This window comes from Halichoeres trimaculatus, unplaced genomic scaffold, assembly GCF_033239565.1.
Source record: "Halichoeres trimaculatus isolate MK-OKI-2021-1 unplaced genomic scaffold, fHalTri1.1 fHalTri1_scaffold_22, whole genome shotgun sequence".
NCBI lineage: Eukaryota > Metazoa > Chordata > Actinopteri > Labriformes > Labridae > Halichoeres > Halichoeres trimaculatus.
In genome coordinates this window covers 11,740,338-11,767,875 of record NW_027437200.1, presented here as the reverse complement: position 1 = coordinate 11,767,875, position 27,538 = coordinate 11,740,338, and the positions used below count along the sequence as shown (strand labels likewise).

At 41.3% G+C, this 27,538-nt stretch overlaps 2 protein-coding genes across 3 annotated transcripts in view; one reads left to right on the top strand and one right to left on the bottom strand.

Moving 5' to 3' along the window:
* pcxb (pyruvate carboxylase b) overlaps positions 1 to 27,538 on the bottom strand; it is a 472,827-nt gene that overhangs the window by 135,895 nt on the left and 309,394 nt on the right. The window lies entirely within an intron of this gene.
* The window catches only part of LOC141784230 (leucine-rich repeat and fibronectin type-III domain-containing protein 4), a 53,470-nt gene that overhangs the window by 4,720 nt on the left and 21,212 nt on the right, over positions 1 to 27,538 (top strand). The window contains exons 3-4 of the mRNA XM_074661989.1: positions 24,141 to 24,752; positions 24,869 to 25,031. Of these exons, the coding sequence (XP_074518090.1) occupies positions 24,167 to 24,752; positions 24,869 to 25,031 (749 nt within the window). The 5' untranslated portion in view covers positions 24,141 to 24,166. The remainder of the gene's footprint in view (positions 1 to 24,140; positions 24,753 to 24,868; positions 25,032 to 27,538) is intronic.

Below are 27,538 nucleotides of genomic sequence, written 5' to 3'. Positions count from 1 at the left end.
ACTAATAAAAACTAGAAAAGAAAACAAAAACGATAAGTGAACTAAAACTGTATCTTGTGTTCACAAAACTAACTGAAACTAACTAAAATTAAAGACAAAATGTCCTTAGTTATAGTTTTTGACAATATTAATAGCTTTTAGGATTTGAATTAATCCAACACATTTTCCCAACCAATTTTCCGACAGTTTTCTACAGTTGCCAGCACCATCATAGTGACGTACTGGGACGTGCTTGTTTCCTTCACTGATTGGCTGTGCGCTGTGCTGTGATGAAACGTAGTGGAGCAATGAATCAGAGCATCTGTAATAGTTTAATTTCATGTGAGTCTGACTTTATTGTTACAGAGTCCAAGTTTCTAATTATTAAAGCTCATATTATATTGTTTTATATAATTTATGTTTTTATTATTTTTATTTAATTCATGTTAACTATTATTTTATATAATTTATGTTTATATTTTTATACTGAGTTTATATTATTTTCATGTGTTTAAGGCAGCAGCCAACAGTTCAGTATCAGCATTGACTGAGCAGTGAGCACTATGTTGAACTGGAAAATAAACAGTATGACAAAATATTTACTCTGACCTTTTTGAATCCTGCACCTGGTTAATAAGGTATGAAAAAACTAAAACTTAACTAAAACTAAACTAACACTAAGCCTTGTTGCAAAAATTAAAATTAAATAAAAACTAGAATGCCCACTCCAAAACTAATTAAAACTAAACTATAATGGGAAAAAAATGTCAAAACTAACTAAAATCCAAAACTATTATAACCTTGGAAGATAGTCAATTTGGTTCAATGAAGAGTTAAAAAATTTGTAACCAATCAAATTCTCTGGCTCATGTGTTCGCCAATTGAGGATAAACACATGAAACAGATGAAGACAGACACATAAAAAGACATTAACAATGATGAGGCGTGATAGATGAAAGATGTCCCACACCTTTCTGATACAACCAGCTCTCAATCAAGGAGAAAGGTGTTCGATTTGAAACCCTAGAACAAGAAAGATGCCGCCCATGTCAAGACGGTGGCACTTGATGTATTACAGGATGGATGAATGAATGACTAATGGTGGGAGAAGAGTAAGGGTTGTTAAAGAAGAGAATGGAGGATCAAAAGGAGCAGACATCAGGCTGCTGTCAACAGCTTCAGCATCGAGCAGTAGATGATGGACGAAGAGGTATAGAACGATAGCATGACGAAGAGCAGTAATTACCAGACTGACTGTTTAAGATAGGGAGGAACACTCGCAGGATAGAAAGAGAGAGTAATGAAGAAGGAAAAGGCGGGTGATGACACTTGAGAGGTGGATGATAAGAGGGAGAGGGGATAAGGGAATAGAGGAATAACAATGTCAGGATAGAAAAACTACACTAATAAAGCACAAGGGTTGAGATGGGAGGATGGAGAGATGGAGAGGGGGATGAACTAATGACACAGAACTGATATGATTGAAAGTCAAAAGATGAGTGATTAGATTGTTTGCAGTCAGTCAGGGTAGAAAAAAAAGGGATGACAAGAAAAAGGGAGGAATGATGAGTGAACAAAGAGGGAAGCAGCAAAGTAGAGTAGAAAAATGATGAAAGGATGCAAAACAAAAAGTTACGTTAGAGTGGAGGAGTGACTAAGAGGCTCAGCAGTCAGAGGTGGAGGCAACAAGTAAAAGAGCAGTTCAGAACTAAGGAGGGATGGAGGGATGAGAGGATGAGTAATTAAACTGTTGACAGTCTGTTTAGGCACGGCAGGTGCCTGATGAGCAGAGCAAACGGTAACCAGAGCAACCGCTACAGGCAGACAGACAGGCAGACAGACAGGGGGGAGATATTTTGGGAGGAGTGTGAGAAAGTATGGCAAATTTGGAAGTGTGTGAAGTGGCTGGAGAATTAGAGTAAAGGAGATGGACACAAGAGGTGTATCAAAGAATCTGCAGATTTGACAAATACCGGAGACTGATACACCTCAACTCGTGAGGATGAGGAAACTACAAACAAAGAGATGAATCCAAAGCCTTCATAGGAGCGATATGAATCAATGAAACGGAGCAGACTCCATTTAAATAAAGGTTTAAGTAATAAGATTCAGCCCTGCAGACTGAGAAACCAAAGCAGCTTTTAGAAGTTATCTGGCTAACTTTGCTAATCCTTCCCCCTCTGGAAGGACGGAGAGCACACTTCTACAAAACTTTGATGTGTCCAGTGCCATCAGGGAAGTGTCTCATGTCCCATTCAAGCTAAAACTAAAGCTTGTATCTGCCAAATCTAAAACTTCAAAGAGTAGAAGTTGGCTGACATTCATCAAACTAGGGATGCAACAACTGATTAGTCATTTTTATGTTGATTATTTTTTCTTCTGATAAAGTAACTAAATGTCTAATCACCTAAAGGTCAACGTCATAAAATATGACCAAGACAACACCTTAAACAACAATTTTTCACCCAAGAAATGTAGATTATTTATTAACTTTAAGAAGCATCAATTAAATATATGAGTAACTGTATCAGTGTCTATGTTTAAGCTATACAGTTGACTAACGAAGATATAGTTTGTAAGCATCCTTGTTGCTTTGAAAAGGGGGCTCTTAAGCCAAATAATTATGATCTCCAATACTGAGACCTTAGCTACGCCCTTGTTGTTAAACTGGATTCTTTAACATGGAGGTTAATCACAATTCCTCTCCTTTTGAGCCAGCCTCAAGTGGACAATTGAGGAATTGCAGTTTAATACACTTTTTCGCTGCCCTGATTTTACAATGGTAGATCAAGAAAAAAATCCTTTCATTGATATTGTGTCAGATCTATGCCTTTATGACTGAGCAATATAACAACCCTTAAAGTAGGGATGCACGATATTATCGGCACAATATCGGTATGGGCTGATAAAAGCTTAAAAACACGTTTATCGGTATCCGCAGATATGAAAATTTCTGCCGATAAGCACAGCCGATAAGGTGCTATTCAGTTAGGATTATTATTATTTTCCATCTGAAGAATAAGCTCCTTAAATAAAATGTAGCACTTCATTTATTTGCACTGCAGAGCTCTGTGTCTGTTACCAGGTTGTTACAGTAGCTCTAAAATAATCAAATGCAACTTGGTTATGTTTAAAAATGCATTGTACATTTAAAGTTCATGTGATCTAAAGAAATTATTTTTCTGTATTTCAATACTGAATGTCTTGAGTTTGAAAAAATGATACATTTCTTATTTATGGTAAAATCAAATGGTTTTTGTCTTGTTTTATGTGTGTTTCTTAAACAAATAAGACCGTCACAATAAGAGTAACATATAAATTCCAGTACAGGATAGACATAGCTTTCTTTAAAGTGAAAAAAAACAAACAAACTTGTGTTTATCGCTATTAAGGGCTATTAGCCAAAAGGGGTTTCGATATATCGGCATATCGGATATTGGCAAAAATCCAATATCGTGCATCCCTACCTTAAAGTAGTGAAAACTTCAGATACCAGTGTTCTGTTTGACCCTGACGTGATCTAAATCCCTCAGCTGGGAGTGTCTGAGAATCACCGCTTGACAGCTGTAAAGCAGCATGCAAACAAACACTACTACTAATCTGCAAACTCTCAGGTGTTATCCTGCTTTTCTATGCTCAGCAGATGCAATCGACAGTGGATGCTCAAGTGAATCATGGTGCAGAGTCAAGCGAGGGTAACGGCTCTCAGAAGAAAACTGGCTTCTTCTCAGTCAACAACACGTACAGTCGTAGTCCGACTGCGAGTCGCAGAGGGTTTCAGCCAGTATCAACAATGTTGTGCATTAGAATATGAGACGATGTAATCAACAAACTCAAGGGAGACCAGTTTCCCCTGCAGGCTCATTGCAGCGCTGCCTTGTTTCTCCTTTATTAGTGTCTCATATCAGGGGAGAAAAGCTCTTTGTGGTGAGTTACAGTGCAGAGAGGGATTCATTACAGCTCAGAGCCGCCTCTGTGATCAAACAGGCCTCAAACAAGTAATCATTGATATTGTTTTGATCCCCGTGCCACATGTATCTCCAGGCTTTTTGAGCCATTCACACATCTGTACTTTCATTCACTCAGAAGAAACAACATGAGGGGGAAAACCAAGGAAGCAGAAGATGGAAGAAACATATAGAGCCGGCTTGGTTCATGTGTGTACAACTAATCGATACATCCATCTCTGTAACACAGTGGCCTTGTTGGCTTTTCCTTGACCTACAGAGATGTGTGCAGGGAGCTGATTGGGTAATTGTTCTCTTACCCGAGATGCCTCAACAGACAGCTAGGACCCTGCTGGTTCATGAAATTACCTTATACAACACAAACATACACATGCAGACACTTTTCTGTCATGTCAGCCAATCAGAGGCTGTCTTACTGCAGCTGCAGGGTGTCTGATTGGGTGGGAGATGTTGCTCAGGCTTGCTTGTTTGTGGTGGTTCTGCAGTATTTTGCTGATTAGCCCAGTATCTTGTAAGCATATACATTACACACATTTACCCACAGAGAAAACTGCAGGGTTGTAGATGCTGATGAGAGGGAGTTGAGAGGACCTAAGTGGAGGTAGATGATCTGGTGAGAGGAATAACAAAGACTATGTATGCATGGGGACAAAACGGCTAAGCTCATGAGACAGAGGGAGTATGATAATGAAGGGATGCGAGAAACAGAAGGGATAAACCGAGGAGGAGGAGGAGGAGGAGAGGGACTGAAAACTGCAAGCGCATTATGTTCAGGGTGAGTGGCAGGTCAGTTATTTTGCAACACTCGTGATACTTTGTGTCACTGCGCAGGCACATTTGTGGGTGTAAGCAAACTGCATTTAAGCTTTTGTACATCTGTAGGTATGTGAGGGTGAGAATGTGCATTTTTCATGTGCAGAAAATGTGGATTAGAAAGTGAAGAGCTTCTCTTGGCTGACCCGTCAATGACTGCCAGCCAGCACCAACACACACACACACACGCACACAACCACCTACAAAGAATACAAGACTCACACACATCCTTAAGCTTCAAACTCCAGAACAGTGTTTAGTGAAAGTGGACTCAAATGTATAAAGAAGTTTCATCCTCCAAAGGTTTGGAAAAGGTCCCAGACTGCAGGCTACTGCACTATCTAATGTAGCAGGACAGGGACATAATTACTCATTTTAAAGAGCATTCATTTTCTAATCAGACTCGGTCTGAAGCAGGCCGGTGCAGGCAGTGGGACAGACTCCAAACTCTTTCAGGTGGGACTGTCAAAAATGGGAACAGGTCCACAGAAGTTCCCTTCTTAAGTCTGGCTGGAGTGGTAACAGCAACTCTAAAAAGCTGAAGGCTAAAACAGTAAAATGAAGGTTCAACGAAAACATGAAAACAGAGCCTGAAGCTAGAATGTATGTCAGACATTTTCAAGTCGTTCCATGATGTTACACAAAGTACCAAGTCCCCTCCTTATAACTAATACCCCCAACTCTGTAAACAAGTTGTACGGTCATCCAAGGCTACTAAACAACTTGATTAATTACTCTGGGCCAACATTTCATGGCATATATTCAGCTGTATTCAAAAAAATATTTTTTGGCCACTGGAAGTCAGTAAAAACAAGTTTTAGACACATCAACGTATTTTCACCTTTTTGGTTGAACAAGCACTCAGTTCACAGAGACTAGCTTAGGTCAGTGATGCATCAACTTGATCTTTCATTTCAGACTCTGATTAATAGTTTGAATTTTAACAGTTCAATTTTATCCTTCACTACCTAGTAAGGCAACCAATCCACACTAACTAGGGAATAATTTGTTCAATACCTGGGATTTGCAGTGTTTTTAGGAACCTATTTTTGCTGCAAAAGGTCACCAACATCAGTAGAAAATACCATCCCAAGCAGAGCTTTAAGCAGGCAGTACACATTAAGGTTAATCAGACCTCACACGTCTCCATAGTGTTAGAAGAAAAGGACAGTCTGAGTACAAAGAAGACTACAGAAAGGGCACAAAGGAGACGTGTGAAAGATGATCAGGGCTTGAAGCAGGAAAAAATCCTGTGCCTGAAAGCAGGGGGGGGGGTTACTGCGTTTAATATTGTTTTTATTAATAATAATAATAATAATAATAATAATAATAATAATAAAAACAACATTTAACACAGTAACACTAATTTTTTGTTCACACAAACGGTCAGTCAGCGATACAGCATAAGTACCTGTGGCCATCGCTTCTGGTAGGGTCCACAATTTTGTTGTTGGATAATTATGTTTGAAATGATCATGGCGGATGATGAAATGCTAAAGTTTACCTGAAATAGATTTAAAACCTTTTTAAATATAAATGACCCCTGTGCACACTCAAATAAAGACTACCTAAATCAGGTATTCAGCTCTGAAATGGTTGTGCTCCTTAAATAATAATAATAATAATAATGCATTTTATTTATAGAGCGCTTTTCAAGTTCTCAAAGTCGCTTTACAAGGTAAAAGCAGTAAAAACAAGTTAAAAACAGATACAAAAACAAAATGAGATAACAGAAAAAAGAAGGACATGTATAGAAAAGAAGACGAGACAAAAACAATTCAAAGGTGTAGAGTAAAAGCAAGTTCAGTTACCGGTGGTTGTTAAATTAAAAGCTATGCGAAACAGGTGAGTTTTGAGTTTTGTTTTGAAGGCAGTGAGGTCAGCAGTATCACGGAGGTGGTGTGGGAGTGAGTTCCAAAGGGAGGGGGCAGCAACAGAGAAGGCTCTGTCCCCCCAGGTTCGGTGCTTGGTCCTAGGGACGGTGAGGAGGTTTGCTACTGAAGAACGGAGGGTGCAGGAAGGGGTGTAGGGGTGGAGCATGTCAGTAAGGTATGGAGGGGCCTGGTTATGGAGTGCTTTGTGAGTGAGAAGGAGGATTTTAAACTGGATACGGTAACGGACGGGAAGCCAGTGGAGATCTTGAAGAATGGGAGTTATGTGTTCACGGGAACGGGTACGGGTGAGGAGGCGGGCGGCAGAGTTTTGGATATACTGGAGTTTGTTGAGGTGGTTGTTGGTTGTGCCAAAAGGAATGCTATTGCAGTAATCGATTCGTGATGTGATGAAGGCGTGGATGAAGGTTTCAGCAGCAGAGAAGGAAAGAGAGGGGCGAAGGCGGGCGATGTTCTTAAGATGGAAGAAGGCTGTTTTTGTAATTGCTTTGATGTGATGAGAGAAGGTGAGGTTGTTGTCGAATATGACTCCGAGGTTACGGCAATGGGAAGAAGGTAAGAGGATGGAGTTTTGAACGGTGAGGTGGAAGTTATTGGCTGTAGAAGTAAGGGATTTTGGACCAATTAAAAGAATATTAGATTTTGAGAGGTTGAGTTTGAGAAAATTACTTTGTAGCCAGGAGCTGATGTCGGAGAGGCAGGTGGAGAGGGCGGACTGGGTCAGAGAGGTTATTGATTCGGCGGATATGTAAAGTTGAATGTCGTCGGCATAACAATGAAAGCGGAGACCATGACGTTGGATAATCTGACCAAGGGGAAGGAGGTAAAGGATGAAAAGGAGGGGACCGAGCACCGAACCCTGAGGGACACCTTGGGATAGGGGGGCAGTAGAAGAGGAGCAGTTGTTGATGAATATGAATTGTTTCCGGTCACTGAGGTACGAAGTTAGCCAAGAGAGGGCGTCGTCTGTGATGTGGAGGAGAGATTTAAGGCGGGAAAGCAGGATGGAATGGTTGATTGTGTCAAAAGCGGCGGTGAGGTCCAGGAGAATGAGGATGGATAGAAGGCCAGAGTCAGAGGAGAGGAGGAGGTCATTTGTGACTTTAAGGAGGGCAGTTTCAGTGCTGTGGTGAGTGCGGAATCCAGATTGAAACTGTTCGTAGAGGATGTTGTTGGTAAGGTGGGTCTTGATTTGTGCAGCAACGGTACGTTCAAGGATCTTGGTGAGAAAGGGCAGGTTAGATATGGGGCGAAAGTTATTGGGATCGTCAGGATTCAGACCAGGTTTCTTGAGGATCGGAGTGATGGCAGCAAGTTTAAGAGACGGAGGGACAGTGGAGGAGGTAAGTGAGGCGTTGACAATTGAAGTGATGAAGGGGGAGATTGTAGGGAGGCATTGTTTAATGAGGGACGATGGGATAGGGTCTAAGATGCAGGTGGATGATTTCATGGAAGAGACCATTTTTGACAGCTCTGTTTGGGAGATGGATGAGAATTTGGAGAGAGGTGAGGTGACAAGAGGAAAGGAGGGAATGGAGGAGACATAAGCAGGGGGTGGTGTTGATAAGGAGTGGTAGATGGAGTCAATTTTTGACTGGAAGAATGAGAGGAATGAGTTGCATTTTTCTGAGGTAAAGGAGTGAGAAGTGTTATCAATGGGGTTGATGAGTTTGCTAAAGGTGGAAAAGAGAGCCTTTTGGTTATCAGAACTGGTGCGGATTAGGTTTGAATAGTAGGTGGAGCGGGCATGGATAAGGGCAGATTTGTACAGTTGTAGATGTTCCGTGTATGCTTGAACATGTACTGTGAGTCTGGTTTTCTTGTAGAGTCTTTCAAGCCTACGTTTTTTCGCTTTAAGGGGGTGAAGGTCAGGGGTAAACCAAGGGGCTGAGTGAGTAAAAGTAACTGTTCTGGTTTTTAAGGGGGCTAGGTTATTGAGGCAGGTGGAGAGAGCACTGTTGAAGTGGTTGACAAGCAGTTCTGGGCTAACTGATGATGGAGGGGGGGTCGTGGTCATGGAAGTACGAAATATGAAAATATGCAGACTATTGAAACAAAGTAATTAAAGGAGGAGCATAATATTGCATTCAATGAAAGTTGTGAAGGTTGAAGATTAATTGAAAAAATAAAAACTAAACTGAAAAAGCTTTCTAGAAACACTGTCAACTTTAATATGTATTTACAACAGCAATTTTTCACTAATAAACTAGTACCATACTTTCTGGACTACAAGTCACTTCGTAGTACTATCATACATTTTTTGAGGTCGTATCAGTCAAAAAAATGCGTCATGAAGACGAAAATAACGTAGGCCTACATAAGTCACACTGGACCATAAGTTTCATTTATTTAGAATGATTTGGTTTGTTTACACTATTTCCAGAGTGGACTTTTTACATATAACTTTTAAAATGTTTGTTTATTAGGAGGTTTAAATACTGTTCCTACGGCTTCTCATATCTATGATCAGTTTCACTTCTCTACGTGTCCTCCTGTCTTCTCCTCCTCCCCTGCTCAAGGTGAGTGTTGCTGGTGAGAACGGTGCACTGTGAGCTTAAATGAGCTCCATCTGATAAATGTCCTCACTTTTAACAAGTTACGGAATATGTGGCGCTAGATTGTGACTTAAATCCCGGAATCCGTTTACCATAGAGAGCAAACAAGACGCGAGGAAGTTTTAAAACACGTTATCAGGCGCTAAACACCGGGAGCTGTCACAGTGTCCGAGACGAAGGCTGAAGACCAGCGCGTCTGGGGCGCCTGTCAGTAGAAGACTTTGCGAAGGGACCAATGAGCAAACACTGTGTGCAGGCAGTGCTCGTGGGAGTTGTGGTGTCGTAGTCTCATACTGCAATGGGTTTAGTATTTCAGATGCCGTTTCAGAAAACTACAATTAAATAATTCAACCCGCCGAAGTCGCTAGTAGGAGTGACGGTTTTACTGAAATTCGCATGGATGAAAAATACATCCATGCGCGCCCGATTGCGTGATTACAGACTCGCTGGCGGCGCAGTTTTCGAGCGGGTATCCCGATTACGTGGTAAACTTGCTCTCTGAAGCCAAGCTTCTTTGTTGTCCAAAAACATCTCTCAATATCACTGCTTCATTATAAGGGGTTGCTACTCCGCTTCTGCTCTCCGCCTCCGTCATTAATTACTTTCTTCACGAAGCACATTTTTCTGACAAATTAGACGGACAGTGCCATATTGGACGATCGTTCTGCCAGTCACACTCATCATAGACCAATACGCATCAAGCCACGGTATGACGTAGCGGATTTGGGCCGCTGCTGCTTGTTTGTGAAAGAGAGGCGGGAGCTGCTCTCTGCAGCTCCCGCCTCTCTTTCCTGACTGGTTCAGTCGGAACTCGATCGAGCGAAATCAACGGAGGGCAGCCAGACCGACCTGCAGGATTTCACAATCTGGCAGGTTTGTCTACGCCGGATTTCCGGCACTATGCCGGAGGTCTTCAAGCCCTGGATGATACAAAGGTTTTCTGTTTGACATACTGAAGTCAGTTTTACAATAAATGTACGCTGTGGAGAGTGAGTAAAACCCTCTAGTATCTTTATCAGCATTAAAGAATGAAATACTTATGATTCACAGATACAGGGCGCTAGATGGTTTATGAAAAAGTCCAAATCGTTTGGTTTTACTCACTCGGTTCGGGGCGCGTGTGCTTCGTTCGGTTGATGTTTGTCTTTTTTTTGTTCGTTTAACAGCTCAGTTTGAAGCTAGTGTGTAGTTCTAATTATACGCATGCGCAAACCGAGGCGAAAGAGCACCGCGCGCGGAACAGTTGTTTAGGGAGGCGCGTGTGCTGTTTGAGGGTGTACCTGTGGCGTTGAGTCGTTCTGCTGTCCCGTAGCATTTGTCATACAGTATGAGCGCTGATGACGGCGGTAAGAAAGTGTAGGTTAAAAACCACAACTGAGTGTTGCCAACTTAGAGACTTTCTTGCTACATGTAATGACTTTTTAGACCCCTCTGGTGAGTTTTTTATACACAACTCTTTCGACTTTTCTGGAGTTTGGAGAGTCTGAGGTTGAAGCGTGTTTTGATCTCCTCAATAGGCAGTGTGTGCTATCGTCAGCCCCTCCCCTATCCAAAACAGAGACAATCCTCACTCGCAGCAGATCAGATCATCATATTTTGACATAAAAAATTTAAAAAAAGGACAGGGGAAAGTTAATTTTAGTTCCAAACATATTTATGATGTTGTGTTTCACCTGCTTTGTGTCTCCCACATTATTTCTCTCCTACGGAGTCCATGACAATTACATGCAAATGGATTATTTTGCAAATTAGACAGCAGTGCCATTTAGTGACTTTTAGATGGCCAATAGTGACTTTCCTTACTGAGGAGCTGGCTTGTTGAAACTAGCAATGTTTTACTCAGCTTTAAAGATGTTTGAAATGGGAAACAGCCTCATTCTTTCAGGTTTTTCATGACTAAACATGACAGAATTGATTACAAATAATCTGCTAATAGTGGGTTATTAGGGTGTATGGTAATCAGGGGTGTTAAAAACAACAACAATGTACACCAAACCGAACCAAAACTGTAATATGAACTGAGCCGTAGATTTTGTGAATGGTTCCATCCCTTCTGGCCACACAATGTTCGCACCAGGAGGAAAATGCACTTTTTTTTCTCCACAATCAGCAGTGTAAGAAATCAAAACAGTGAACTCACAAGTTCTTCCAATTTGAGAAAGATCTTTATACCTCCAGCATCTTTGAAAACTACTAAAGCCATGTAAAGATTTATTCCATCACACTCTCAATCATGTAATCTGCAGGGAAAGATGAATGTGTGGCATAAACCAAGACTGTCAGCTATTAATTACAGGCCTTTATTGGCCCTCCTCTTAAACAATGTTGCACTGCAATGTAATCACATGCAACTGTGCTATTGCCATCTGGAGTAGGAGAGCATCAAAACAGAGCAGCATCGAGCCGCCTCTCTGGCACCAGTATGACAGCTATCCACCAATGAAAAATGATTCCTCTCCAAGTAAAAAGGCACCCTGGTATAGCAGTGGAACGGAGCTGCCAGAGCTGTTTTCAGCACTTTATGTCTCTCATTTGCTCAGCTGTTCCTGTCATTTTGGCTGCTCAACTGGATTGGCCTGGATGACAGTTATGGATGTATGGAATGAAACCTGCAGCTACAGTTTACAGAGGAACTTCCAAACTGATAACACAGAGATCCCTCTCCAGACTCAGAGTGAGACTGTAGCAATATCGGCACACACAAACCAACCTGGTGAATGAAAAAGCACATACACAAAAGCCTGTTCCCCTTCTTTGCCATAAAAGCGGACACATACTGATGTCGAGGCACTAGATAGGGGATAACACTTAAAATTTAAAATGAGTGCCTCATAACAGAGCATGTAGAGATTGCCTCTTGGCACGAGCTGTGCCAATGAAGTGCCAAAGAAAATCATCCTCACCCCCCTGTTGTTTGCCAATTCAATTTACCTCCCAGAAAATATAATCCCCAAGCTGTGCAGCCGTGTGGGCTTTCCAATGTGAGGAAACAAAATTACAAAAGCTCAGCAAGGAGCAGGAGATTGGATGCCACAGATATAACCCAATTCTGTTACTGAATTGCAGGGAAAACTTTCAGAGCTGTTTGGTCAGATTACTAGTGGAATGTAGGGCTGCAGCTATCGTATTTAGTATTCGAGTATTCTACTGAAAATCCCATCGATTAATCGAGTAATCCGATAAAATACATTTCTGTTTAGTTAAAGAGCAGTTATTTTTCTAATGAAAATTTTTCTCTTTAAGAAATAGAATTTTCTGATACAGCATGTCAATAAGAGCACTTGCTTTGGTAGCGCCAAAATTTGTTAAGACACTTTGACACATTTTTTTGTGCCTTGTACATCTCATCAAATGTTGCGGACCCAAATGGCACCCGTTTTGTAGAATGACCCATTAGTCTCCAAACTCCAGAAAAGAAGCTAGATTTGTTGCTAGTTGCTATTTTGTGTAAGAGGTGGCTCGAGGGGTCTGAAAACTCTCTCAATATGGCCTCAGATCTATTTGAAATACCACTCTTTGATCTTTTTTAAAATTAAACAATTCCTCGAGGCAGGGAAAATTACTCGAGTAATTTTTGTAATCGAGTACCTCGAATCATTCGAGGAATCGTTTCAGCTCTAGTGAAATGTGCTTCCAAACTGCATAAAAAGGTTCATTTCCTCACTAAGTTTTAAGGTTTTGTACATCCGGTCACAGAAGAGTCATAGCGTTTTGTTAGAACGTCAGTTTCCTGAGGATAACCATCCTGTTACATCACGTCATGACTGTTCAAAAACAAGAAAACCCATCAACTTTTTGATTTGAGATTTGATAAATACGACTGTTTCAGAAAGAGAAACTAACTTCTCAGCACAACTTCTTTTAATAGGATTAAGCTTCAGCACAAGTGACCGAAAAAGCCCCCATGCAGGATACTGACAGAGGTGGCAACCAGGCGGCAAAATTTCAAACAAGAGGGCAAAGATGAGGAGGGGCTGACACCAAGTGCAAGTGTAGCACACTCACGAGCCAAAAGAAAGCAAGGGCCAGTCAATGCTATTGTTCACTGACTCAGATTCATTGCACAAGTCTTCACAGTTGACCACTTCACAGCCTGTGGTAAATTGGAGCGCTGGGTTAACTCTGCCTCCTAGTTTTCAACCACAGCATCCACTTCTTAAGCTTTCACATTTGCAGTGGTTCTTAAAAACCTGAGCTGACACTGGTTACTCAACTCTTTTTGACTTTTTAAACTCTTTTTTTTTTGGAAAGCTTTCTTAGTTTATTTCAGACGGGCTTGCTTATCTCGGTGAATTAGATGCTAAGTGTGACAGCCTTTACAAAGCCAACTTCAAAGCCTTCACCAACTTCATTATGTTTACTCCAGACTGTTTAGTGGCCTAATTTCTCTGAAGTGTTGCCATGTCAAATGATTATAGATACTTTAAAGAGCAGCTCAAGACGATTTGCAGGAGGCAAAAGCCCACAGCTGTAGTTTCACTCAGCTCCTGTGATGATCATGGCTCTAGAAGTCAGTTTTTCCCGGACATAAGGAGTGAGAAGTTTGATTTTCAGGCTGCTGTAACAGCAACAGAAACATGAGGTTTAATCACTTTCAGGCAAGAGCAGTGAAATGTGCATAAGTCAGATGCAAATGAGTTTTTTCAATAAGCGTTTAAATTCCTAAACTGATGCAGAAGGAGAGTTTTTTTTAAGTGTGAAAACAAGCAAAACAAAACATTTTTAAAACCTGACTGTTCAGTGTTCCAGGAATAGAAACAATTATCAAAATCTCCCAAATAGGATGGATTCCAAAAGGATTAAGACGGAGAGGGTCGTGCGTGCAGATGTGTACACACTCCGATACAGACACTTGCTGTCTTCACACACACACAACACACACAAGCCATTTCTGTTTTTTCTTCTCTCACTCGAAAACAACACAGCGGTTTGGGAGGAATTAGTTGAGTGGGTTATTTCAGAAGAACTGTATTATTTTGAAGCCCCACTGTGAGGAGACTGCAGTCTTTTTATTTTAAAGTGAATACACTTCAGTTCTTTTCACCGATTCTCCATTCTTCTCTCTCAATCCTGCTTTTATAGCTCTGGGGTTCTGTGAGCTTTTTTTTTCTACGGTACCCCCGCTCAATGCAGCTGAAAAAAGATGACTCTACAAGATTCAAAAGGAACTGCACATGAAGCATTTAATGACTGACATCTTTTGGTGCTACCATAGACCAAAAAGCTTCTTAAGACTCAACTACACCCACAGACTCAAAACAGACCAAAGGCTTAGAGCTTCTGTTTCTGTTCACTTTATGTCATCCTGTAGTGCTGGAGTTAAGCCTGTTTTGGAACATAATACAGATCTGCTGATCTGATAGCTTGGTGTTGCATGTTAAATCAAAATAGGTAACAGATGTTATAAGTCTGAATATCCTACAACATATTATGAAAGTGGAATCATTCAGTAGTGCTTCAGCTAGCTTTGGCTGGACACAGAAAAACCGGTGAAGAATGAAAAAGGGCAGGACAACCTGCTGTGATACAATCCACAGCAAACATGGAGAAAGGATGCAGCTTAAGTTCAAGTCTCTGCCAATACGCTCTCAAGCATGCCTCTCCAAACAAACTCTAGCTACTCATGTTGCCAGTAGTGAAAGACAGTCCCAGCGGGAAGGCAATTCACTGCTCTGGGAGTCATATATGGTCACTGGGTGATAGCTGATGGGCTCTCAGACAGGTACTGACCTGAACAGAGCTACATTTATTCACCACTCACTGTTTATCAGAGTCAAAACAAATAAAAGTTTTGTGGACTGCATTTCAAATCTACAGGATTCTTAGTCTCTTTTTTTTCTAGTTTTTGAAACAGAGGATGCAAAAAGGTCTCAATCTAGTTCAAAAAAGATTCAAAATACTACACATGTAAGGTGTTATACAGTCCAGCCTTCATTTGTTGAGATAGTTGGTAGAACGCAACAATGAACAGACTTATTTGATATTTGTATGTATCACAAATAATGGCTGAATTTTAATTGTGGTTAATTAAAATTTTAACCATTAAAATGTTAAAGAAGCTTTGATCCAAATAATGAAAAAAATTCTCCATGAGGTCCTGTACACTGAATTTAAAGTTGGCAGCTCAAACTCAAAAAAACTTCAGAGATAGTTGAGTTCCATTTATTTATCTTTTTTTTTTTTTAAAATCATATTACTATTGACTTGTTTACTGAGCCATATTAGAGCCTGATATGTAATAATGACCCAAAATGTAATTAAATCAAAAAAAAAGAAACAAAAACAAACAAAAGAAACAAAAAAAAGAACAAAAAAGGTGAATTAAAACCAAAAACGTAAAACTTGTCAATAATACAACACAGTACTGAACCCAAAATGTGATTAAAAAAACGTAACAAAACCCGAAATTTGTAACAAGGTGCTTAGCCAAAAACTTAAGAACTACTTTCAGTCCAGCCTTTATTTGTTGAGATAGTTGGTAGTACACAACAATGAGCAGACTACTTTGATATTTGTATGTATCACAAATAATGGCTGAATTTTAGTTGCGGTCAATTACAATTTTAACCAAATATTCAAAATGTTAAAGAAGCTTTGGCCCAAATAATGAAAAAAATTCTCGATGAGGTCCTGGACGCTGAATTTGGAGTTGGCAGCTCAAACTCAAAAAAACTTCAGTGATAGTTCAGTTTTGTTTATTTATCTTCTTTTTTTTTTTTTAATCATATTACTATTGACTTGTTCACTCAGCCATATTAGAGCCTGATTTGTAACAATGACTTGAAATGTAATAAGATAAAATTAAAAAAAGAAACAAAAACAAACAAAAAAACTAACAAAAAAGATCAATTAAAACCAAAAACGTAAAAACTGATCAATAATGTAACACAATACTGAATCCAAAATGTGTTAAAAAATGTAAAAAAAAAACAAAATGTAATAACTGATACAATTTGTAACACGGTGCTGAGACAAAAACTTAAAAAACTTGAGTTAAAACTACTTTCCCCAATGTAACATTACATAATAGACTAGTTTTTATATTTTCATTTTTTTTTTGTTGTTTGTTTCTTTTTAAATAACAATTCAGAACTTTGTTATAGACTGGGCTCTGAGGCCATGTGAGTGGAGTAATTTCCCATCATGGTACTACAGAAAAGCAGGAAGACACTGTGACAGCTTAACTATGTTGTGTAGAAAGGGAAAAATTAGCATATAATTATACACATTTGTTTCTATGCAATAGCACCCACAGCTTCCATTATAACACAGTTTCTTGTCATGCTTTTAAAGCTTGACCTCTTGACCACCAACCTCTATACTTTTCTTCTTTGAAAGCTTCATCACATCCTGCTCCATCCTTAAGCCTAGCCTCCCTCTTCCTCCCTCTGTTTTCCTTCTCCCACCACCATGATGACAGTGTTGCCTCACAAACTCATTTTCCCCACATCTCTCCCTTTCCCTAATCAAATCCACTCTCCCCTCCCTCATCCCTCTCTGTGACAGAGACGGATGGCGGCCTTCACCCGTTTATCGCCTTTACATATTTCTCTGCCCAACCGCTTAACGACACATATTCATACACGCTGACTCTTCATCCTCATCTTCTTCAAGCTCCTACTCCATTCTAGCATCTTCATGCTAGTGGGTTTCATTCTCCTCCGCGCTCCCACGATCTTGTGCGCTCCTCTCTCATTTCCTCCTCTTTCTGTATCTCACCCCATGCTGGATCAGAGCGGTTAGCCTCTCTCTGCGTCCCACTGTTTTTTTTTTTTTTGTTTTTTTTTTCATTTCCAGATACAATATTGACACCGTCTCCCTGTGCTTTCTACACATTTCTGGACAGCTAAAGAGGACAGAATACGACAGGGGAACGACAGAGGAGTGATAGTATCAAAAGGATGAGTGGGCTTGCAGTACACACGACTGCCGCACGAAGAGGCTCTGTGGGCGTTCTTTTGTTCCCTGCTTAGAGAAAGAGAGAGAGAGTGTGTGTGTGTGTGTCAGCCTCCCTATAATTATGACTGTGTGGGAAGACTGTTTTGGTATGCTCACGGTTGTTTCTCCATGCTAGCACTCACCTAATATCAGGGGCCTGGATTATGAGTAAGAGTGCATGCTTGGAAGTCTTAGTGTGATTAAAATGGTTTCTGTGTGAAGGGCTGCTGCTTTCCATTGTTGGATGCGTGCCGGTAGAGCTAGTGTGTATTTTTTTCTTCTCTAACCATCTGACACAGCTTGTTAGCGCTAAGCATTCAGCTAAAAGATGCCACTGTTGTTGCAGTTACTCCCATCGTCGGCTTTCAGTCGTCAAACATTCACCTTCTAACGTGCCGTGGTGGCTGGTTGTCACTGATTCTGACTGAAACCATCCTGTTCACACTCCAATCAGATCTGTGGATTACTGTGCTTGTGATAAGTGGCTTTTGAGAGCTAATACAAATCCCCTTGTTTGTAAACACTGCAACATTCCCTAAGTCGATTACAGGCTAATGGCATTTGTGCCTGCCAGGGAGGATGCACAAACACATAGAGCATAAGGAAAATTTGGTAATCTGCATGCAAATACACACAACCACAAGAGAGTGTATCAGCATTTTTAAGTATGGTGTGCATGTACGAAGGCCTGACATTTATAAAAGTCCACAGAGAGTTAAAGACGGGGAGCAGAAATGTAATAAGGCCTCTTAGTGCAATAGGTCTTAAATGTGAAACAACAGAGATACTCCCAAAAAGAAACATTAAGAGCTTTAAATCAAGCCTCCAGCCTCTTTTAATTGCAGGGGTTTAGGTCGGGGTTCAGAAGTATCACTGAAATACACTCTTAATGGAAATTTATGGTTATAAAGCTATTAGCGGCTTCATATTCATGTGGGTTTGGCTGCATCCTCCCAGGGCTGCGGTGGGTGTTTAAACAGAAACTTTTTGAAAGTTCGGGTGAGCTCAGGCTCAGCCTCACAGTTCTGAGTCGTGCTCCAGCAGTGGGGGTGCCAAGTGGTTCCTTCCACTGACGCTTTTAGCTAGTGTTCCTGACCGTTCGCGCAGCCTTTCCTGCTCTCTCCACCTCGACTGTTTTCTTGCTCTCTGGAGGGTGGAGGGTTCACGCAGGGTAGTGTTGCCAGAGATATTTCCCAAAATAGAAAAAAAAGCAAAAAAACAAAAGAGCTTAGGATGCACATGTTGTACAATTGCCTATGAGCACACACACCCTCTCCAAAACACTCACACCCTGCCAAGTGCACATGTGATTTCATGTAAAGCCACCCTCCTCACAAAGGATATTGTTTAAGTTTCTTTGAATTGTTGTTTGATCCATTTTCAGCTATTTTCTTCCACGAATCCTTTCATCTCAATACCCTCCGTCTTTTATTGACTGACTCCCTTCATTCTTTCTTCCCTTAGAAGTACCAAACAGGGTTAATGTAAAAGGTTTTTCCGCCTGCTGCTTCCTGTGTGTAAGTGTGTGTGAGTAAATACGTGACAGGCTATGTGTGTGAGTGCACGCTCACATCTGTGTGTTCCTTTCTTACTGCAAGTTCAGCAGCAACCCCTAAAGAGCCAGTGAAAGCTTGCTAAGTGCAAAGAAATTTCACGTTGAGTTGCACATAGCGACACACAATCACAGGAGTGGCCAGGTGGCGTCAACATCTATGAGAATACACATGAAGCAAGGATTTCAGCCAACAGTTGTGACTTTTCACTTAGACCAGTACTGAAATTCAAACACAATGTGTGAGCTCAGCTTTTATTGATCTCAAGAGGAAATTCAAGGACTGCAGGAGAGAACGAAACAGACCAGAGGGTTAAAGATAATGGGTGAAGTACTGTTATAAATATATTCACAGTTATAAAGCTTTGGGCAATGTGAACATAGATTCAACTGTTTAAACTCATAACCTAAAGGCTGTTTTTTTGGTGACATCAGGCTTTTTTCTTTAGCATTAAGACTCTTTTCTCATAACACTTTTTTTTTTTTTTAACATTATGTTTTTTTTTGCATCATTGTGGCATCAGTCTTGTAACATAATGGCTTAAAACCCAGTAACATTGTGACTTTAGTGTCATAAAATTATGTTTTTTTTTAATCTCATATCATTAGGACTTTAAACCATGCTGTGCACACAGGTTCTTTTCTTGTTCATATGAGAAACAATCCATGACTGTAAATCGTTTGATTTCACAAGATAATAACCTTATCCAGGAGAGATAACTTGTGTTTTCCTTCTGAGTTGTCTTTTTTCAATGGATTTTTTAATCCCACTTTTTTTCAGACTGATACCTGTATGAGTACCAATATTAGCGATAGACTGATATGGATTTTTTGGGGCTGATACTGATTATTAGTTGGCATGGTGGCTGATAACCGATATTTGAAGCCGATATTCATTTGCAGTCAAGCTGAAAATATCGGCGTAAAAAATCTTGAACCATACAAATTCCAACACTTAACTGCATTCAAATGCCTTCAAGCAAATGTTTTGACAGATTTGAGTTTGTGCTGCTTTTTACAGGCATATAATGCAGTTGAATTAATTTCCTGTTTGGTTTTGCATGACTGGTTTTAAATGACCATCCAGGGCTTCCATAGTGTAGACAGAGAGAAATTCTGTGCAGAGAAGCATCAGAGTCAAAACAACACAGTTTTGAATGGGTTTTACATTGGCCGATATGCCCCAAAATGCCAAATATTGGCCTCGATAATTGGCCCAGCCGATAGTCTGTCTATCCCTTACCAACATCACTCAAAATTTTGGTATATACAGTTTTAATTATCAGGGACAGATTATCGTGAGCAAAGGCAGCACTCTGCCATTAAGTTCAAAATAAAGTTCAAACAACTCTCTTTGGGTTTATGGTTTGTTTTACATGAATTAGCAAAAGTGCAAAATAAGTTTAACAACTGTCAGAGATTTAGTTATCTTTGAGAAATAATAACATGCATTTATTCATTTGATAGGGACGATGCAGTTTTACATAGTTTCATAACAAAGCATGAATCTGATTTGCTGCAGACAATCTTATAGCAGTTGCTCGTTTTCAACTCTTCTCCCAACTGAGAAGTTGAGTAACCAGATCATGAAATGTCCATTTACCAGCAATACAATGGCAAAAGAAAACATGGTGTGCCTCAAATGCCAACACCACGTGAATGATTTGCCCCTTCACCCCAAATAATAGACATGAAGTATTTTAGCTAAGCTTATTTTAAATCACATCCTACACACAAAATACCAATCCTAATTGACCTCTTGTGAAAAATACATTATTCAAATGGAAAGCACATTACCAGGGAATAAAGGCATTAAAAGGCAAATAATGGTAATTGATGGCTACTGGAAATGTTGCCATTACTGAATTCACAAAGGTTAATAACTTGTAAGCACGAGATGAATGTTAACATATTATGTGAAATTGGGGCCTCTGTACAATTTATTTTTTCTAATCAAAAACAGCAAAAAATAAAGAAGGTCATTGAACTAAATTTATAATACATTATTTTATAATCTATGTAAATGAAGAAATAATTCTCTGTTTGAAAAGCCACCCTTCCATTTTAATCTGTGTGTACATTTTCTATTTGCTCATGAAAACAGCATAGAAGTTTAAAAAAACACGATATATTGACAAGTAGATTGGCTTTACTGGGGTGGAAATTGCTATATCGAAGAAAATTAATAAAGCCTGATAGAGATGGATTTTCACTTAATATTTTATGTTGTGTTTCTTTCATTTCCCACTTCAAGTTTATGAGAAACCTTTCAAGTAGCTGTGCACTATTTCTCAAAAAGTAAATACAGACACAGAGCATCACTCTTCAAAGTGAGGCCTCTAACAACACTCTACAAACCTGCTTAAAATCAATTATTCACATGAGTAGATCTTTAAGAGGGAGAGATAAAGGACAACGAGGACAGAGAGTGGAGAAGAAAGGACTGAGAGAGATGTAGAGAGCAGGTGGAGGAATGTAAACGAACGGGACAAGGTGCTATCCATCTCACTGGGTCAGATCGATCACTGAGTGGATGGATCGGTTACACCCAACTTCTGTGTGTGTGTGTGTGTGTGTCAGAAAGCTTCACGACTGCACTGCTCCAGTTGCAAATGAGATCTGCTCCCTAATAGGGAAGAGGTGGAAGAAGAGAGATGTCAGAGAAGAAGGCGAGTGGGGAAAGATTGTGTTTCTATGCAAGGAGTGCACTATGATGTGCATGTGTGGCACGAAAGGTGTGTGTGTGTGTGTGTGTGTGTGTGTGAATAGGTTTTAACTGGAAGTATGAGCAGAAGAGGCAAGGAGACATGGAGGGCAGTAGAATCAGCATGCGATGGAGACAAGAGAAAAAGACTACAGCAGAGGAGGAGGGGGGTAAGAGGGGCGAAGGTGGCGAGGTAAAGCTGTGACTGATAACATTGTCGTACTCAGGTTGCCTCAAGGGCAGACAAGACGGAGAGAAAGAAAGAGTGGGAATGAGACATAAAGAAAGAAAATGTGGAAATTTACAGAGCAGCCAGAGGCGGAGACACTCATAAGATGGGAGGTGAGCAAGGATGGAGAGACGGGATGGAAGAAGACAATGTAGAGAGATAAATGTTGGATGATAGATGGCAAGGAAACAAAGAAGGATCCCTGTGAGTCGGAGGGAAAGAGACGAGAGGTTGGTAAAAGAGGCATGACACAAGGAAAGATGTGAAGGCTTTCATAAAGAGTGAGAAGAGGTGAGAATTGAAAGAGAGCAGGAGAAAGCAGAAGAAAAAGTAGGAGTAAGTTATTACTCGAGTGCAAACAGAGTGCACTGTAGAGCTGAGACGAGGGAAACAAGGGGGTGAAGGAAAGATAAAGGTCAAACTCAGGAGTTGAGAGACGGACCGCACAACAGGGGAGAGCGTGATTAAATTGATATTCAGCGAGCATCTGGGAAAGTAAGCTATCTTTGGATCCAGCATTAGCAAAAGCTGGTCCAGCTGGGACAGAAGAACCCTGCTCGCTCCACAACACCTCCTGACGTTTGGGCTTCTCACGGGCGGCTGCAGAGCTCGCACAGTGTTGAAGCGGCAGTTTTCAGTAGCAGTCTCACATTTTACTATGCAAGCCTCTGCAGGAGCTCAGGAGCAGTCGGCTCCCCACACCGACAGCCCCTGGGGACTGGCTGTCACTGCAGGCATTCGTGACTTTGTCCCCCCCACACATACACACACTGTCTCTGCGAGTCCCTTTTTTCCCATCTTGAAACTGATGACACCAGACATAAGGAAATAACTATCTGTGGTGCCACTGAGAAGCCTGAGTGTGTGTGGAGGTTTTATTTTTAGATTTGGCTTGAGAAAGGGGGTAGAGGTCCTGGTAGTCATTACAGCCCTTTAGCGCTGCCAAGAGCCACTTTGGTATTTAACGTTAAGAACTTAAAAGCAAAAGCCGACAATAGAAGCTGTGTTTTTAACACTACTGGATTTGCAGCCCATTAGAGGTCGCATGAATGGGAGCAAACCTGTCTTTGTGCACGTCCTTTCAAATTAAACTGCATTTCTCTCCTTAACTAATTGCCCATCAGTATAATGTACCGCCCTAACATCCTGTTTGAAAAGGAAATGCATGACATTAAGGTAGTAATGATACCATTCAGAGGAGCCTGAGGTAATCCATATGTGATCTATCCCCATCATCTAAGAGGTGTACTGCTTCTTCCCTTCCCCTCTGGTTTGCTTTAGGAGCGTGGGATAAAACGTATCATTATTTTAAGCACAAGCTTTCTTCATCTTTTTGATGTAGACTGAAGGTTTCCAAAATAGGACACTGGAGCCTGTCTAATGGAGCTAATAGAGCTCACACTTTGGAAGCAGACCAAAGCAAAGCAAGTAGTAGGGAGGAGAATGAAAAATGCAGTTGGAACACCCCCCCCCCCGTGTGCTTTGATATCGAGCTAAATGGTTCAGCCTCTTCTACTTTCACCCTAAAAGAGCAAAGTTAGCGCCTAATGGAAAATATTGAGCTGACAATTTGCGTCAGCCTGTGTAGTCAGCATGATGAACAGTTATGTCTGCTCGTTACTCAAAGGATAAGGTTGCAGACATTATATATCACCGTTATCACCACGCTCTACTCCAGCGAACAAGCTCCCAGATTGCTCTGCATGAAAATACATCTCTTCTTCTGTGGTGTTGGCTTCTGTGAGTGTGTGTCTGAGTCACCACCTCATCCTCTTGTCTCCTCTCTGGCTACTGTAGCTGTAACTGTTATCAACACTCACTGTCACTCTCTCTGTATCTTGGTTGCAGTTGCTTTGCAAACTATTGTGCATGCCAATCAGCGGCAGTGACTCATCTCTATACCTTCAGTGCTGTGTTTGAGAGATGCTCTGCATGTCCACGCTGACAGGCGCACTTCTTGTAGGTGTCCTCTGTAGTATAATATTGTGTTCTTGCTGCGTAATCCAGACTGATAAGTTTGTGACCCAGTTTGATTCCCCGACCCACAGTCGGGAGAATAAGTCTGATGATTTAACACTTCACTAATCTGTTGTTATAGGTTTCGAGGTAACTGTTTCTATGGTGACTGGCTGTGCTCGGTCCTCTGGGATGTTGTTGCTAGGCAATAAGCCGTACTGGTGAAGAGTTACACAGATCTGTGTGCTTGTACATGTTTGAGGTGCAACAGGAAAGTAAATGTAGCAAAGCCGTCAACCAATTTTAATATAGATTTTTTATGCTTTGAAACACCAAGTGGGCATAAGTGCAGACAGGTAATCATTTAAGAGAAGGCCGTAGCCCACACAAGAGAGCATGTGTGTAGAGCAGGCTCTTGTTTCAGCTCTGTCTAGTCAGAGTAGGAGGAAGACAGGAAACCAGACACAAACACACACACTCCACAGAACTCCATTAAACTTTGTCTGAGCAGGGATCAAGTCTAAAGCCCTTTCTTCTTCTTCTTCTTCCTCCAGGTCTGTGGATCGCCAGGCCTTCTACCATGCCTGTCCCCCCACCCCTCAATCCCCGCAGACAAAAACACCTGCCCCACGCACACCTCCATACTGAACAACGGGCAGAAAGTTCCACCACCCCCTCCCTCTCCCCTCCATCCATCCTCTTTCTCTCTCTTCTCCCCCCTTCTCTCATCTCATCTCTCTCCTCCTCATCCCATCTTTTCCACTGCGCCTGCCCCAGAGCTACCAAAAGGACCCTCCCCGACTCTGGTGCTTTCCCAGCGTTTCACTGGCTGACTCTGGTCACATGCTGCCTGCTGCCGTCTCTGATCTGCGCAGGGGAGACGTGGGGCGTGGTCTCGGCCTGTCCCTTCCACTGCGTGTGTCGGAATCTCTCGGAGTCGCTCAGTACGCTCTGCGCCGACAAGGGCCTCCTGTTTGTCCCCCCGCACGTTGACCGACGCACTGTGGAGCTTCGGCTGGCGGACAACTTCATCACGGAAGTCAGTGGGATTGACTTTGTCAACATGACGGGGTTGGTTGATTTGACTTTGTCCAGGAATACCATCCACCTGATCAAACCGATGGCCTTTGCTGATCTGGAGAGTTTGCGATCACTTCATCTTGATGGTAAGCCAAAGGAATATCCCTACTCCTAGGAATACTGCAATACTGCTAACAGGCTTGAAACTTTAACTCATAATCCAGATTCTTGGAAAGACTGTATAGATATGTTTTGATTTCAGGTAATCGCCTCACAACACTTGGACCCAGGGACCTTGCAGGTTTGGTCAATCTGCAACATCTGATTGTGAACAACAACCAGCTGGTCAAAGTCTCTGTCCAGGCCTTCGATGACTTCTTGCTCACACTGGAAGACCTGGACATGTCCTACAATAACCTCAGGAGGTAACACTCCCGTCTCCTTTGAAAACACTTTGCGATAAGCATCTGTTCTGCTTTGTTAAGTAGAAACACTGTAATACTCTGGAGTGCGATGTGCTCACGACTCTGTCTCTTGTGAGTGCCGCTGCTCAGCTTCCTTAAATTTGAAGGCAGAGTGCAAGCGTCAGCAAACACAATGTAGAGAAACCAGCTCAAACTGCTTAAATTGAAAAGAGAGAGGAGTAAAAAGCTCAGGACATTGAGAGTGAATCAGTTTTGATGATGTCCTAAATTTTTTTTGACTTTGATTTCGTAAAGATCTGATGAGTATGCTCCTAAACCTGTCCACTGTGAATAACTGCATCGCTAAAGCTTTTCTATAGTGGCAGCTCTCTAGACTCTTTTGAAATCAAACCTTACACTTTATGAGTAAATAAGTCAGAACACTGATGATATTCTTTGTCTCTTTTAGTACTCCTTTAAGCGTCCCACTGGGTTGATGAATCCGGCAGCTACCGCCTGTCAGTTCTGATAAAGGTGTTTCATTTGTCTCCTCTCCACGAGCTCATGGCCTCTCATAGGCATAGTGCTCAGAGTTTTAACAATGCCTACATTAGCAGCTGCTGTTCACACTTTATCTGGGTTATGGATAGGAGTCTTTGGAAATGAGAGTCAGAGTGAGCTTGCATCACTGATTCTTTCTTATTTAAGTATAAAATATGAAAAAGTGGAACAGATCATACCATAGAGGAACTTTTTCCTGGTCGAGGCAGAGGAGGAGATTATCCAGGTGGGGAGGCCCACCTGTGTAATTTAATTAGGGAGGAAACTGAGAACACCTGGTGCCTCCCGCAGCTTTGATTTGTTCCAATGCAGCTTTTAGCAGAGTTTTGCAGAGCAGCCCTGGAAGCTGAACTCATCTCACATGGCGAATCTTCAGGGACGCTAGCGTTAAGCAATGCAGCAGGAAGGGAAATCATGACTACGGTCTTACCTCTTTAAAAAGAAAACACACATGATTAGTGTGTCCCAAATCGCATACTTCCATACTGTGTACTCAAAATTTTTTAATTGAGTGTACTAAGCATACTACATACTCACTGGCTTAGTGTGTGAATTTTGAGGGTGTAGTGCTGTCTCAAATCGCATACTACCGGGAATGACGACATGATGTCGACCTCTTCTTCTTCTACATCTAATTGTGACTGGCTTCCATCGCGTTTCCGCCAAAGCCTTTTCAGTAGTATATTATCATAGCTAGTAACACGATCAGCGGTGTAGAGTTTATTAATGGGGGTCGGTGCAGCTGACTGAAGCCACCGAGAGAGCTACGCGGGGCGCTGCGGCAGTTAAAATACATCCACAAATTAAATGTCTGAGTGGTGCATCTGGTCATGTACTCACTGTGCATGGTCTAACCCGCTTGTTATTATATTTGCCTGGTTCACCGGGTAATGCTAGGGCCCCGGTAACTGTTAGCCCAACGAGCTTTAGCATTCCGGATAGCTGTTAGCTCAACTAGCATTAGCATAGCCCAGTGGCATAGCCTATCATTCGCGGAACAAAACAAACAAAAACAAGTTACTCCACATACACAACGTCAACAGCTGATGGTGCTTGGTGGAAACAACACGTGTAAAAAACAACATCAATAACATACATTTATACATTGCTGCCAGAGGAGGAAATGAGTGCGTCGAGTGTCCACAGCTGCATACTCAAAATCCGGGAGGATTTGTGTACATCATCCTGGTACTTTTGCATACTAATTTTTCGCATACTATGCATGCTGTTTTTCATTTGACGCAGTATACTCAAAATTTTGAGTATTTGAGTATGGAAGTATGCGATTTGGGACGCACTAGATGACTTCCTGCTCGTCCTGTATCTACATTTCATTACTGCGATGATTGTCAGTGAGATTAACTGAATTTCTGAGAAATAAACCAAGTCTCTTGAAAGAGGCCTCCTGATGCTGCAGTGATCTACTGTAAAACAAACACATGACTCATTGAATCATGAATCCTTCATCTCTGTCACTGCCCTGCTGTGAAAAAGCATTGAATCGTATTATTTATGTATATGTTTCACTTGATTCTACTCGCATTTATTCTGTCTTCTAGTTCTCTGTCAGCTGTTTTGGCTCACTTGTGACTCCAAAAGATTTCTTAAAAGAACGTCAGCACATAATGAATACTAAATGACAACACCAATGGGTCGCAGATGGGACTGATGAAACCCAGAGAAGGAGACGGATTGAGAAGGAAAATGAGCATCTGTTGTTGTTGTCTGTCATTGCCGTCACAAATAATTAGTCTTTGCTTATTCATGTTTTTCTGCAGCGTAAGAAGAAAATGCTCAGAACATTAGGAGCAAACTTTGACTGTCATTGAGCAGCGTTGAGTACTCACAGCTTAATTTCTTGTTCAGTGTCTTGAGGGACACAAATGATCAAAAAGTTAAATCCTCTTCACTGCTTCCTTTTCTTTTAAACCAGGCACAAAAAGATTTATCCTGAGGAGTCATAAATT